This window comes from Salvia splendens, chromosome 15 (genome assembly GCF_004379255.2).
Source record: "Salvia splendens isolate huo1 chromosome 15, SspV2, whole genome shotgun sequence".
Taxonomy (NCBI): Eukaryota; Viridiplantae; Streptophyta; class Magnoliopsida; order Lamiales; family Lamiaceae; genus Salvia; species Salvia splendens.
The window spans coordinates 402,949-417,095 of NC_056046.1; the positions used below are offsets into that span (position 1 = coordinate 402,949).

The window sequence follows — 14,147 nt, forward strand, 5'->3', positions numbered from 1 at the left end:
CTTTACTAAGCCTCGTAAATAGGGATGATTTAATAAGGTAAAAATTGCACATTAATTTCGCTTTCGCTTATCCGAATAAAATGACTCATATACCTACATAGCCTGTGGAAAAATCGAAAGCCCAAAACATCACAATCAAATAATTCAGAAAGTGGTAGGACTTTATAATATATAGTTTGATGCAGACATAAAGCCCAACTAGCTAGTCCAATTGAATCAATTACTACTTTAATATATTCGAATTTTACCGTGTGATATAACCCAAGATCTAACTACCCGTGTGAAGGGTCCTCATCGAATTTTCAAAACTTTATTAAAGTAAAATTAATTGGCCATTCAAACTCTTGTTTTGTTTATAAAATTATAATAGACTAAGCTTTTTCGCTTTTTTTATTACTTTATTTGATGGGAATTGAATTCCACGTACGTGCATGCATGTGTACACACGCTATAGCCACGTTTGATCAAATTAATAATTAATTAATCATATATGATCAGAAACAAAGACATTTCCTAAGAGTTGAAACTTCTATATTTGCAATAGAACTATGCTAAAAGGGAGTTTGGTTCTATAACTAGTTCGATATTCCCGATTAAATAGTGATATAAAAATAAAAAAATAATGTATGCCACTTTAAAAGCATAATTATGAGTTGATTATAAATAATACTCCTATATAATCTTGATAACAAAATTACTACTATAAAGTCCTCCACAACTCATATGTTGAGGGTACTCAAATCTTAATCACCACTCTTACTGCGTTGGAGGCTTGGAGCAACACTTGTTTGAATCGGTGTATTTGGAATAACGTCAATATATGAATAGTGGCAAAATTAAAATAACATATAATTAAATTCTAGCCACCACTTGCATAGAAAAAATTGCATCTTAATCAAATTGTGATAAGAATACAAATAAAGTTCATGTGTGTAAATAGAAGCTAATTGCTTATTCCAATTTTGAATGTAATTTAGTGTTGGAGATGGTATAATAAAGTAAGTGCTATCAAAGTTGTCCTTCCATGAAAAAGGAGCTATAGCCTATAATTGCTCATAAAGACCTTCTTTCTTAGTAGATATGCATATATTGATAATTACAATTAATGCTTGGACACTATTTAATTATTCTATTTCAATAATATATTGAAATAAAAATCAAATCTAAAAATACTTGTTCAAAAGTCAATTTTGTGGGTTTTTTCTATTTTTGTTCTAGAATGAAACTTAGATTCCGTGTTTGTACTGAACTTTTTTTTTATTCCGTGTTTGGGAGAGACGCATGACCCTCATGCGTCTTCTTTTAATGAAACGCATGACGATTATGCGTCTTTGTGATTTGGAATTGTGAGATTGCAAGTGGCAAAACACCCGACCGGGTGATTTGCACAAAGACGCATAATCGTCATGCGTTTCATTAAAAGGAGACGCATGAGGGTCATGCGTCTCTCCCAAACACTGAATAAAAAAAAAGTTCAGTACAAACACGGAATCTAAGTTTCATTCTAGAAAAAAAAAAAGAAAAAACCCCAATTTTGTTTATATCTTCGGCATTAAAGACTTGTAAACTACACAAACTTTTGTGGAACCGTATATGTTTACACAAAAAAATACTTTTTGTGTAAACAAAGTGAAGGTTTACGCAGTTCTATGTTCGGGAACCGTATAAGTGGTTGGACACCAAAAGAGCTCGCCAACATCACTACACTCTGCCAGTTTTGTGGTTTATTTGGAAAACAGAGTGTTTTCTGATGCTCCTTTTCCTCTTTCAAATTTTATAGTGTTTTGGAGTGCAATCAGTTGACTGGAAGGAACCATTCCTCCCGAGTTAGGAAATTTTCCTCAAATCCGTAGATTGTAAGGCATTTTTTTGCACTCCTTATCTGAATGTTATATCAGTTGTTGAGTTTATCTTCTTTTTATCTAATGTCATTTGTGAAGGCTGTTTGCTTCCAACAATGAGTTACCCACAAGTCTGGCAAAATTGGCCACTCTGGCAGACTTGTAAGTTTCTTCTCATTTTTATTTTAGTGTTCTTCGAAATACTACTTATCTGTACCAGTTTTCGATTCATTGTCTGATCTTTGATGTACCTAAATGTCATTTCAGTCGTATTAGCAATAATTATTTCAAAGGAAGCATACCGAATTTTGTTCAGAACTGGACAAATATGGGAAAACTTTAAGGGTCCATCAACATATTATTTGATGTCTTAGTATATTGCACGATCATTTCATTACCGTTTAGCTCTTGATGTTACGCGTTTTTCAATTTAGAGCGATTCAGGCTAGTGGTCTAGCTGGGCCAATCCCTTCTGGTATTGCTTCCTTAACCAAATTGACTGACCTGTAAGTGCAGATTATGATACATTATCTACCTCTTTGTCATTGCATTTTATTTCTCTTCGAAAAGAAATGAAAAGACCTCGTATGATTTCCAACATGTATTCACGTGATTCAAAACGTACAGGAGAATCAGCGACTTGAATTGGAATGATTCAAGTTTACCATCTCTTAGTCCATTGAAAAATATAAAGACTCTGTGAGTGCGATGTTTGTCATTGCTACTATATCGTAGCGTATTTCATTGCTTTAACATGACTCTGATCTGATGGAATATTGTCGGGACGTTGGCAGAGTATATTGGAGATTTGACGACACTTAAAAGTATTGTAAGTAGCATATTTTCAGTCTGCCTCTTTGAATTAGGTCTCATCAGATTTTTTCATACCTATTTGTGCATTCTTTAACTAATTTGCTGTTTTTGCATTGGGCAGAGATCTAAGTTGCAACAAGTTAACAGGACCAATTCCAGAGAGCTTTATTCACCTAGCAAACACGGACTTCGTGTAAGAGTTTTGACCTACAGCCATTACCGGTGTCTTTACTGGTTATGTTTTTGTATTGATTAACGAGGAAGTGGCACACAGAGGCATTGAAGCTCCACAAACCATGACAGTAAAATGTCTACTATATCGCAGTTTCTGGACAGAACGAGAAGCTCTACAGAAATGCACGCCTTTCTCCCCTCTCGTTGACATACTATGGATTTTGTTTGATCAATGGAAACTACACAGTAAACCTTCACTTTGCGGAGATCATGTTTACTGACGACAGAACATATAGTAGCCTCAGAAGGCGTGTATTTGATGTCTACATTCAGGTACTTATCTAAACTCCATCACATGCTAGAAAGATTAAACACTTACTTTGGATTCTTTGCTTGTAATAAATTATTTCAGGGGAAGCTGGTGCTGAAGGATTTCGACATTGAACTCGAAGCAGGAGGAGTGAACAAGCCACTCACTAAAAACTTCACTGCAGTTGTTACTGATACTACCTTGGACATTCACTTCTACTGGGCTGGAAAGGGTACAAGTGGCATTCCTGTTCGAGGAGTCTATGGTCCTCTCGTTTCAGCCATATCCGTCGATCCTAGTAAGTGTTCTATTACTCAGACATGAATCACTTGTAGTTTTTCATAGTATGTCCTAAAATTTATTTGACTTTTTAACTCTGACCTCTCTCTCTCTCTATGCCAAATCTGTTTAGACTTTACGCCCCCGTCAGAAGGTGGCAGCAGTATTTCCGGAGGTGTTATAGCTGGTATAGTGTTAAGGAAGAAGTTCCTCAACTTCACGATTTTGCAAGAACTAGAGTTTGGGGGAAGGTGCGGACGAGAGAGAGAGAGAAGAATAGAGAGATTGAGAGGAAGTAGTTTATTTCTTGAATTAATGAACTAAAGAACAATGTCCACTATTTATAATAGTGGATACTAACTTAATGAGCAAGACAAAAGATATGAAAAAGATATGTCAATCTATAATTAACTAACTAAATAATAATAATAATAGTAATCGTATCAACTCCCACACGGTTGAAATCCACCTTGTCCTCAAGGTGGGCACCATGAAGCAACGATGAGTGTCGAGGAATCCTCCTGGGTCAAACATACACCGAATAGTTGAGCGTCTCCCTGTATCAATGCGTCCATGAATGCTCAAGCATAGAGTGTCATTTTGCGGAGGAATCAACCGGGCATCGGCGTCGAGCGATGTTGATCGATGATTCATACTTGCGACAACCCTAACATGAGATGAATCACTCAATAATTTCAGCGATGCGTTGTCCACAATGGAACTACCCAAACCAATCTGGACTTGGGGAATCTTGAATCGAGAAGCATTCAATTGTCGCGCGCACTGAATCTCGATGCAACCGTGAACCGGTTTCTCTTTGCGTGCGGAATCCAGACTGGACTTCTCTATCTTCTCAACCTTTTCAACTCCACTAAAACGAGAAGAAGAATGTAGAATCTTCTCCGAAGAATCATCAAATCCTTCCTCGACTCGATCACAGTCAAGAATCACAATCTCTTTCTTATTGCACTCTAGAACATTCCCAACTGAAGTCTTGGACAGAGCATACGGCGACTCGAGGGCAGTATAGGGAAGCAACGCAAAGGGTGGTGGTGTTGTACTCGACTGCTGCGGCGGAGTCAATGAATCGTAGGGGACTAAATCCGACGGCCCCGGCGAAGCCTTGCTATTTCCTGATGGAGGAAGGTGCTGAACGAGGTCCCCAAACCCAAAAATTTGAGAGCCGTAGGGCTGCGCAGGTTCAGGCAGCTCTGGAGGAAGCATGTTGTCGATGCGTCGGTCGGCTGCAACAAGGCGAGACTCCATCCTATAGCACGCTTCCAACAATTGTTGAAGTTGTGCGAGAGTCGGATGTGCCGTGGTGGTGGCTGGACAAGGTGGCTGTGGCGCGGGCTGATTCCATCCTGAGTTATGGTTTGGGGGCAGCGGATGATCGTATGCCGAGACCTCGTGGAAGGGGCGTTGTCCCGGTGTCTCCCAGTAGGCAGGTGGATCCCAGCTAGTGGGTTGTCTGAGCGCGGTGTGGTGTGGCTGCTGAGGCGGTTGATAAGGCTGAGAGTATCCATGCTGCGTGCACAACCTTGGCGGGTCCCAACAAGAGGGCGGTGGTGGCGAGTACAAATCTGGCTCGTAGGAAGATGGTTGCTGATACGCAGTTTCCTGGCGCAGCCATGGCGGGTCCCAGGAAGTGGGTTGACGGGCTTGGTAGGGATGGTGTTGTGGGTGGAGTCTCCCATCCTGTGGATATGGATATGATGGTTGTTGATCTAACGCTCTGTTCGGATGGAGCAGGGGTTGAGATACGGGCTGCCATGGGTGGTAATCCGCCTGCCGGAGTTGATATCCGGTGTAGCTGTACGACATGTAGACAACGATTCGAGGGAAGAGCTCACGATGAAAGCACCAATTGTTAAGGAAGAAGTTCCTCAACTTCACGATTTTGCAAGAACTAGAGTTTGGGGGAAGGTGCGGACGAGAGAGAGAAGAATAGAGAGATTGAGAGGAAGTAGTTTATTTCTTGAATTAATGAACTAAAGAACAATGTCCACTATTTATAATAGTGGATACTAACTTAATGAGCAAGACAAAAGATATGAAAAAGATATGTCAATCTATAATTAACTAACTAAATAATAATAATAATAGTAATCCTATCATATAGTGATAGGAGTTTTCTCCGCAGTCATTTTGGTTCTTGGTATTCTCTGGTGGAAGGGATGTCTCAAACGTAAAGACTCGATGCATGATGGTACATAAATCTCTCCTTCCTTTAATTAACATCTCAATCTTGAATGTCAATCTTGCTATATTTGATATTGTATAAAAGAGTTCTTCATGTAGTTTGCTTGCTGATCTGCAGTTTTCTGACGTTCCCTTGACCTATTTGATTCTTTTGTCAGATTTGAAGGGTTTAGACCTTCACACCGGAACATTTACCCTAAGGCAAATCAAAGCTGCCACAAACAACTTTGATCCTGCTAATAAGATCGGTGAAGGTGGTTTTGGTCCCGTATTCAAGGTAACATAAGCGACATATATGTTTTTGAGAAAAAAAGTCTTTTATCAACACCTTACTCTATATTTCTGATCTTGATCCAATGGTCTCTTTTTATTAGACAACACAGTCATCGGTTGGGAAGGTGAAGGCCGAGGATGTGCCGTGGACCGGCTCCTCGGCATCCACTGCTGATCTGTATCCAGTCACAGTGGATACTGAGTACTGGGAGAAGAGAGGTCTCTAGCTTTCTTTTTATACGTGCTTTTGTTTTTCCCTCACTTGTGAATGCAATAGTGGAAGAGAAGAGAGCGCAGATGCTTGTTAAAGCATGCGCAACATTGCGTGAAAATGGCGAATAAAAAGTTGTGGCTTTTTCATAGGATCTTTCACACATTTATTTTAAACACGAAATATGTAATACCCAAAACTTTTCGATTTCCAGAACCAAACCAATAACTGATAGCAAAACTCTGAAATCAAGAAACAAACAATTTTTTTTTGTTAGATTCAATTCAATAGTTTGGTTCAATTTTCACATAAATTTTCAAAACCCCTTAATTTTAATTGGGATATCATTAATAAAACACTTTAAAAATGTTGATGGTATATATAAAAACAAATTAACATCTGTAATAATATTAAAATATGTTCTTAGCTACTAAGTAAGTGAATGACATACTTGGATTTTACATGGTTTTAGAGGGTGGTTTTGTATGAATTTGATCATATTTCGTCTATTATTAGGCATGTTTATATCTACTTCTCTATTATGTTGGTATGTTGATCATTTTGTTAAGAATGTGTAGAAAAATGTGCAAAATAGGTGGATGTGCAGCAGCCTTGGTTTGAGACAACATTACTGGAGATTTTGAAGTCCAATCAACCCCCAATGTATATCATTCTCTTCGTCTTCGAAAGAGCTTCGCGTGGGTATCTTAAACGCCTCAATCGGAGCCCCGTAAAAGAAGTTATGGCCGTTTTACGAACACTGTGCTGTCCAGAAAATTCCACCCGGCCGGGTTAATTATTATTACCCTGTAAATTCACCCGGCCGGGTGTCGCAAATTGAGCAGTTTCTGACCGAAAATCATTACCCGGCCGGGTGATTTTTACCCTTAATAATTCCACCCGGCCGGGTACATTGTTTTGGCGTATTTTTATGCCAAAAATGCGATTTTTGATGGGGATTAAGAGGAGAAGAAGCCTATGGTTCATTCTATTCCACACCTACCGCCCCTACACACACACATACCCTCAAGAACACTTTGGAGAGAGAGATTTGAGGATTGAAGAGTCCACATCGAAAGATTGAAGCTTCACTCCATAGATCGATCTCACAGGAGTACTTAGTATCTTTATTTCATGTTTTTGATGGATTACTTTGTGTTGAACATGGCTTCCTTTATGAACATGAGTAGCTAAACTTTTCTTGTAGAATTCTTGGTGATGATGCACTAATTTCATAGTTTTTATCCGATTGATTTTGTTCTTGCCTTGCTCTTGTAGTTATTTGATTATTCTTGGGCTTATTCCTTTCAATTGCTTGATCACCACTTGATTGTGTAGGATTAATTAGATTAATCGGGAGATGAAATAGTTAATCCGGAAAGAAGAATAATTCACACCTTAATGCAATAGAACTCGGGAGAGTTGAGGTTTTGAGTGAGGTCATTAACCTAATCAAACTTTTGGGAGTTAGAGGTTTTAGGATTAGAAGGGGACTTCAATTCTAGCATCTAATCTACTGGTTTCTCACCTCGGGAGGGGGTTTAATCTATAATCGTGGTTGACTTAGTAACTCTAGAGACACCAAAAGGAAAAGCGAATCAATTGGATAAGAGCTTGGAATTGTGCATCGGATCCTTGAGTTCTACAGTTTCTCCATATTTTCTTTCATATCATTATCACACCGTGTTTTCTTGTTCTTAATTGTTACTTGCTTATTATATGCTTTTATTAGTTGTTAGAACAAACCAAACTGCACTTGATTGTCTAGATAGTAGTTGATCTTTGTTCGTGGTAGTTAATTTGATACAAAATTGTCTCTGTGGGATACGATACTCTTGCTTACTGATTGCTACACTAGCCCCGTACACTTGCGGGTAATACTTGTGTTAAAATAAGTTGAGTCAGTGAATAATGAGAAAACTTGTTCTCCAAATTTAAGTACTCTCTCCGTCCCACTCAAGATGTTGTGACACAGAATTTTAGCAGAAATTGTTAGGTGAAATATGTAGAAAGAAAAAAGGTAATTAAATATTTTAATGAGAAGAGAAGGGAGAAGTTTATTTTTCAAATATAGAAAATGGACATGTTGAATGAGACAAACTAAAAAGAAAAGGAAAGGTGGATGGATATCTTAAATGACACCAAGGTACTAAATATCAACAATATCGACAATACATTGATTAATGATTATTATATGATAATGCAAATTGGTCCAGACATAATTAATAAAAATGTCACATTATTATATGATAATGCAAATGTCCTGCACCAATAATTGTATACGTAACGAATCGAAGGAGCTAACAAAAGTAGGTGGAAAATAACTAAGTCAAATCTAAACAAAGAGACAAAGTATAAAATATAGAGAGGATATCAATTAATTTTAAAGTTAATGGAGTACTATACACGTTCAAGGAGCAATTAATTGCCAAGCCCAAATTAAGACAAAGTTGAGAAACTTAGAATTTTACGATCTGAAACTATACCAGAATATCTTTTGCGGTTGCTTTCGTTAACTATACTGATGGGGTACGTACTAAACAAGCCCAATAGCAGTGACGGCCCATCAGCCCAAAGCCCAAGGAAGAGTATCAGATCGGCATTACCAAAGAGTTCGGCCCCAGCCTACAGCTCGGTAAAAGCCAACCAATCAGTTCGGCATTACCAAAGAGTTCGGCCCCAGCCTACAGCTCGGTAAAAGCCGACCAATCAAGCTCTACTCTCAGATCGGCAAAAGCTGCTCGGCAATAGTTCAGCAGTTCGGTCTCAGTATTCGACCGAACTGGGAGATAGTGGACCCATGCAGGATCTCATGACCACTACACGATCTATTTAGTGGTGTCAAATCATGCAGGATCTCATGCGGGATAAGCGGACCAAACAAAGAGGTAGTGGACCCATGCAGGATCTCCATGACCTCCACGACATCCACAACCATCATTAGTGGTGATGCAAGCCACGATCTTAGTTCAATGTATAAATAGAACTTAGATCAGATAGACTGGGGTTAAGTTCTCTAGAGATCAAATATCAAATAGCAAGTCTGTATTGTAAGCTGTAGAAAACAGATCAAGCAATACAACTCTGCCCTCTTTTCTTCCCGTGGACGTAGATTTACCTCAGTAAATCGAACCACGTAAATCTCTGTGTCGTGATCTGTATTTTCCAGCATTCATCACCATCAAAAATTCGCAAAACCATCACTGGCGCCGTCTGTGGGAAACAGAGAACCAAATTTGTGATAAAGCGAATTTTTGACCCTTTTTCCACCCCAAAAAAATGCATACCAGATCACATACTACCCGTAATACCGTTCGTGAAAACCATGAGGAAACTAGTCCAGCCCGCAGGTCCGGAAAACAGCCTCGGGAGACATCTACTTCCAGTTTTCACGATGAAGGAACAAGCCGCTCAAAAGGTCCACACACCGAGTCTTCCCAGCAGCCTGATTTGAATGAGGCTGTCAAGCTGTTCTTGGCTGAGAAGCAGGATGAGTTCTTAGCCTTCCTGCAAAAGAGCCAAGAGCCGAAGACGAAAACGGTGGATTCTCCTTCCTCATCCAGACATGAAAGTCACTACCGCAGTAGTGCCGTGTCTTCCAGGAAGAAGAATCCTCAACCCCGACATGTTCCTGTTCCTCCTCGGTACCGGAATCACAGGAGATCTCCATCTCCTCCATACCGAAGAGATGTCGGGTTCGCCATGTACGGAGCCTTGAAGACTCCGTTCTCGGACGATATCACCCGAACTCCCTTGCCACAGAACTACCGAACTCCGTCGATGACTTATGACGGGTTAGTGGATCCTCATGATTTCTTGGGACGCTATCAGTATAACATGGCGAACCAGGGTCTCAATGAGGTCCATATGTGCAAGCTGTTTCCCGAGCTGCTTATCGGGAACGCAAGAAGGTGGTTCGATAGCCTCCCCCAAGGCAGCATTAGATCTTACCGAGATCTAATGGATGCTTTCCACAGGAGGTTCTTTCAGAAAGCGGAAGCCCGAATCACTTCGGCTCAGCTGCTTTCTATACGTCAAGGTCGCGACGAAAAGATCAGCGACTTTATGACGAGATTCCACAAGGAATGCCTACAAGTAGATGATCTCAATGATCTACTTGTCATTTCGGCATTCCAAAATGGAATCCTGCCCGGAGCTCTCTACAGAAAGCTCGTGGAATGCAGTCCGCAAACAGCTCAACAGATGTGGGACATTGCGGACCAGTTCTCCCGTGCCGATGAGGCAGACCGTCGCAAACGGTCTTTAGACAGCTCATCCCGAGGAGACAGGAGGAAGCCCGATCATAGCGATCAGGGACAAACTCGCCGAACTCCTTTTGGCGATCAGGGACATCCTCGCCGAACTCCTTTTGAAAGGATTCAAAGGACTCCGGTGCAAGACCGATTGGGGCCACGTCTCAATCCTGAGAAGCCGCCCGCTCAGTTCGTACCATTGAACAAGTCAAGAGCGGAAATTTTCGAACTGCATTCCGATATGTTCGAAAAACCAAAGCGGATGACGAAATCGGCCGCGCGTCGACCTCAGGATCAATATTGCTCCTTCCATCAAGACCACGGTCACGATACCGAGGAGTGCCGACATTTGGCTGCAGGTATTGATGCTCTTGTGAAAGCAGGGACATTAAAAAAATACCAAAGCAAGCAGCCGAAAAAGAACACAAAGCAGAGAGGTGCGAACTGCGCTCCTCAGGATCCGAAAAGGCAACAGGATCCCGAAGACGATGACGAGCAGCAATATGATGGAGTAATCCTGACTATTGATGCTCTCCCTGCCGGGAAGACTAAATCGTCCCTGAAGTCAGAGCGCAGAGGCTTCAATCGAGAGGAGCCAGCGCATAAAAGGCTGAAGCAGGACGAAGTGATTACATTTTCAGATGCAGATCCCGTCCCGGCCATCTCTCCTCATCAAGACGCTATTGTCATCCAAGCCGGAGTGGCAAACAAACTGATCCACAGAGTGTTTGTGGATACAGGAGCGTCAGTCAGCATTCTTTTTAAAGAATGTTTCGATAAACTAGAAGTGGATCCAGCTCGGCTTAGTCCGGCACCACTTCCTCTGAAAAGTTTCGCCCAGGAGGACACCCGCCCTGAAGGTATTATCAGCCTTCCGATCACGGTGGGAAAAGCGCCTACAAGCTCCAGTACGATGATCGAGTTCTTTGTGGTAAAAGCTCGGTCTCCGTACAACATCATCCTGGGAAGAGACTGGCTCAACGCAGTTCGGGCCATTTGCTCTACTTATCATCTCACCATCAAGCTCCCCACTAAAGGAGGGATAGCGGTCATCCGAGGTGATCAAAAAAAGAGCGAGTGTTTGCAGATTGCGCTTAAAAGTGCCGAGCAATTAGATCGGCACCATCAAGCATAGCAATCACAGCAGCCGGAGTCAGAGGCAGGCGAAATGACCGAAGTCACACCGGAGCCGAACTCGATGGTGTACGGCACTGAAGCCGTGATTCCGGTTGAGATCGGCATACCCAGTCCCCGAACTCTTTATTTCTCAGCAGAACTGAATGAGGACGGACTGAGAGCCGAACTAGATCTGGCCGAAGAAAGAAGAGAATTAGCCTGCATAAAAGCAGCCAAGTACAAGGAGCAAGTAGCCCGGTATTATAACCAAAGGGTGAAAAAGCTGCAATTTCAAGTGGGAGATCTCGTCTTGAGAAACAACGAAGTAAGCCGAGCAGAAAAGCTGGGCAAACTCGAACCCACATGGGAAGGTCCATATCGGGTGTCAGAAGTCCTCGGCAAAGGGTCTTACAAATTGACTCACATGTCAGGAGAACAAGCACCCCGAACATGGTACATTTCCAACCTCAAGAAGTTCCATTTGTAAGAGACAGTCCGGTCAGTCAGTCTTGTGTCTAGTTCGGTCCTAGGAGTATGTGCTTTCTTTGTTTTTTACTTGTTTTTCATGTTTGTCTATGTGCGTTTTGTTTGTCTATGTGCGTTTTGTCTGTCTATATGCGTGTCGTCTCTTACAAATGTTACTGAGGTATCTTGTTCTTCAAAGGCTGATCCCCTTTTTAGAACATATATAAGCCAACGATTGTGAGTCCAAGCTTCTAAGGAGGATACAAGACCACAATTCAGCTTAAAAAACAAGCAGTTCGTCTGAAACGAACTGCAACTATAAGCCAACGATTGTGAGTCCAAGCTTCTAAGGAGGATACAAGACCACAATTCGGCTTAAGAAACAAGCAGTTCGTCTGAAACGAACTGCAACAAAGGGAAAGTCCGATCCACGCGATAAAACTCGCCGAATTAGGACAAGGGAAAGTCCGATCCAAGCGATAAAACTCGCCAAATTAGGACACAAGCTTAGTCCGGTCAAAGAAGTTTACTTCTTAAAGACCAAAGACGAGTCCGGTCAAAGAAGTTTATTTCATAAGACCGAGGACAAAGTCCGGTCAAAGAAGTTTACTTCATAAGACCGAGGACAAGTACGATGAAATTATTTCGCTGAGCTGTTAATACGCAGTGTTAGAAGCGAAATGAAAATTTCATTTATTAAATCTTGTTCGGCATACAACTCCGCTACCCTACAAAATGGCGTTACGCTATTACAAAGGACTATTCTATTGTCCAGGGTTGCTAAAGTTGAGCCACCTATTCACAAAATCCTCGTGAAGCCGAGTTCGGGCGTTCTCGGCAGCTGAAGAATAAGCAGGTCGACGAGATGCTCCGATCGACCTACCGCCTCTTCCTTGAGCCCGGGAAGCTCTAGCACCTCGGCGGCGAAGAGTCTCTTCACGAAGCATTTGTTGATCTTGCTCACTCATAATCACAGCTCCTCTACGAACTTCAGTCCGTCCTTGTCTTGACGTTTCCGGTTGCTCCTGAGTCCGTTCTCGTCTTGACGTTTCCGGTTGCTCCTGAGTTCGTTGCTGATTTGGAGTAGGATTTTGAGCAAATGGATCAGAGGTTTGAGCAGGAGTATGAGCATCTGTTGGCGGGAAATGCCTAAGGAATCTCTCGATTGAAGGACGCCGGGAAAGAACGATGTCGTACCGAGAAGCCCAGCGCCGCAATGATTTCACAACTTGTTGGCAAGCCGAGCTCTCCAGCGCATTGTTCCTCCGGAGTACATGATATTCCTCCCACAGTTCGTCAACTCGTTCCTGAACTTCAGAGATGGTCATTCCCCCGCGCCTGCAGATGAAATCCTCATACGCAGTCCTCTCAGCGACGGCAGTGTTCAGCTCGGCCTCCAGATCTTTCTTTTCGGACTCTAAGTCCTTATTATCGGCCTCCAGCTTCACTAAACAAGCCAAGAGTTCGTCATTCTTCACCTGGTCAGCTATGGCTCTTTTCTCAGCTTCGTCTAAAGCCGAAGAGTACAGCCGCTTCCAGTGAAGTACCTCCAGCTCCTTAAGAGTTCAGAATATAGAGCAACTATGTCAGTTCGGCATTTCAGATTACTGAGCAGGTAGTAAACCACAACAGGAGTAAAAGAGAGTACGAAAGGCTATACGAAGAAACAAGAGCAGAAAGAAGAATTTTTTCATTCATAAGAAAAATTTTTTCTACACAAGGGCTTCAAAGCCGTTTTACAAGAAGAAGAAACTAAACTAAGAGAAGGGAGACGAAATCATACTCCGCCAGCTTCGTCTCCGCCTTCTCGGTGAGGTTCAGCTTCCTTCTCCTTGTCTGCTTCAGCTTCAGCCTCGGCCTCCCTGCTCTCCCCAGCCTGCTCGGCGCCACCATAGCCGATCTGCCGCGCCTCCTGCTCGGCCTGCTCATCGCCGGTCTGCCGCTCATGCTGCTCGGTCTCACCCTCTCCGTGGAAAATTGGAGCGGGTGAAACTGACCCTATGGAGGCAAAGATAGCCTCCATATTCTCATCGCGGTCAGCTCGGTAACTACGAACTTGGTCTGCAGAAAGCAGGACCGAGGACGAAGCAAGCTCCTCAAGCACCGGCAGACTCTGAAGCCGAGCTGCTATCTCTCGGCCGTACAACGGCAGGATGACTTCGGGACCCTGCTCGGCTTTATCGGTCATCAGTTTCAGCAGATCACCGACA

At 42.2% G+C, this 14,147-nt stretch overlaps 1 protein-coding gene across 1 annotated transcript; it reads left to right on the forward strand.

Annotated features, from left to right (window-relative positions):
• The first annotated feature begins 1,323 nt into the window (after positions 1-1,323).
• Positions 1,324-7,313, forward strand: LOC121768555 (probable leucine-rich repeat receptor-like serine/threonine-protein kinase At3g14840). The gene is made up of 11 exons (XM_042165093.1): positions 1,324-1,346; positions 1,941-2,003; positions 2,276-2,347; positions 2,469-2,540; positions 2,776-2,847; positions 2,966-3,161; positions 3,241-3,436; positions 5,540-5,626; positions 5,778-5,896; positions 5,994-6,111; positions 6,699-7,313. Exons 1-11 carry the CDS (start codon positions 1,324-1,326, stop codon positions 6,722-6,724), a joined length of 1,044 nt encoding a protein of 347 aa, XP_042021027.1. The 3' UTR covers positions 6,725-7,313.
• The last annotated feature ends 6,834 nt before the right edge of the window (positions 7,314-14,147 follow it).

What these genes read in the sequence shown, in the direction of transcription:
- LOC121768555 (XM_042165093.1), top strand. Translation starts at nt 1,324, where the DNA reads ATGCGTCTTTGTGATTTGGAATT. An exon ending in TTGAAAAATATAAAGACTCT is followed by an intron (nt 2,541 to 2,775) that starts GTGAGTGCGATG and finishes TGCATTGGGCAG; the next exon opens with AGATCTAAGTTGCAACAAGT. An exon ending in TGAGTACTGGGAGAAGAGAG is followed by an intron (nt 6,112 to 6,698) that starts GTCTCTAGCTTT and finishes TGTGCAAAATAG; the next exon opens with GTGGATGTGCAGCAGCCTTG.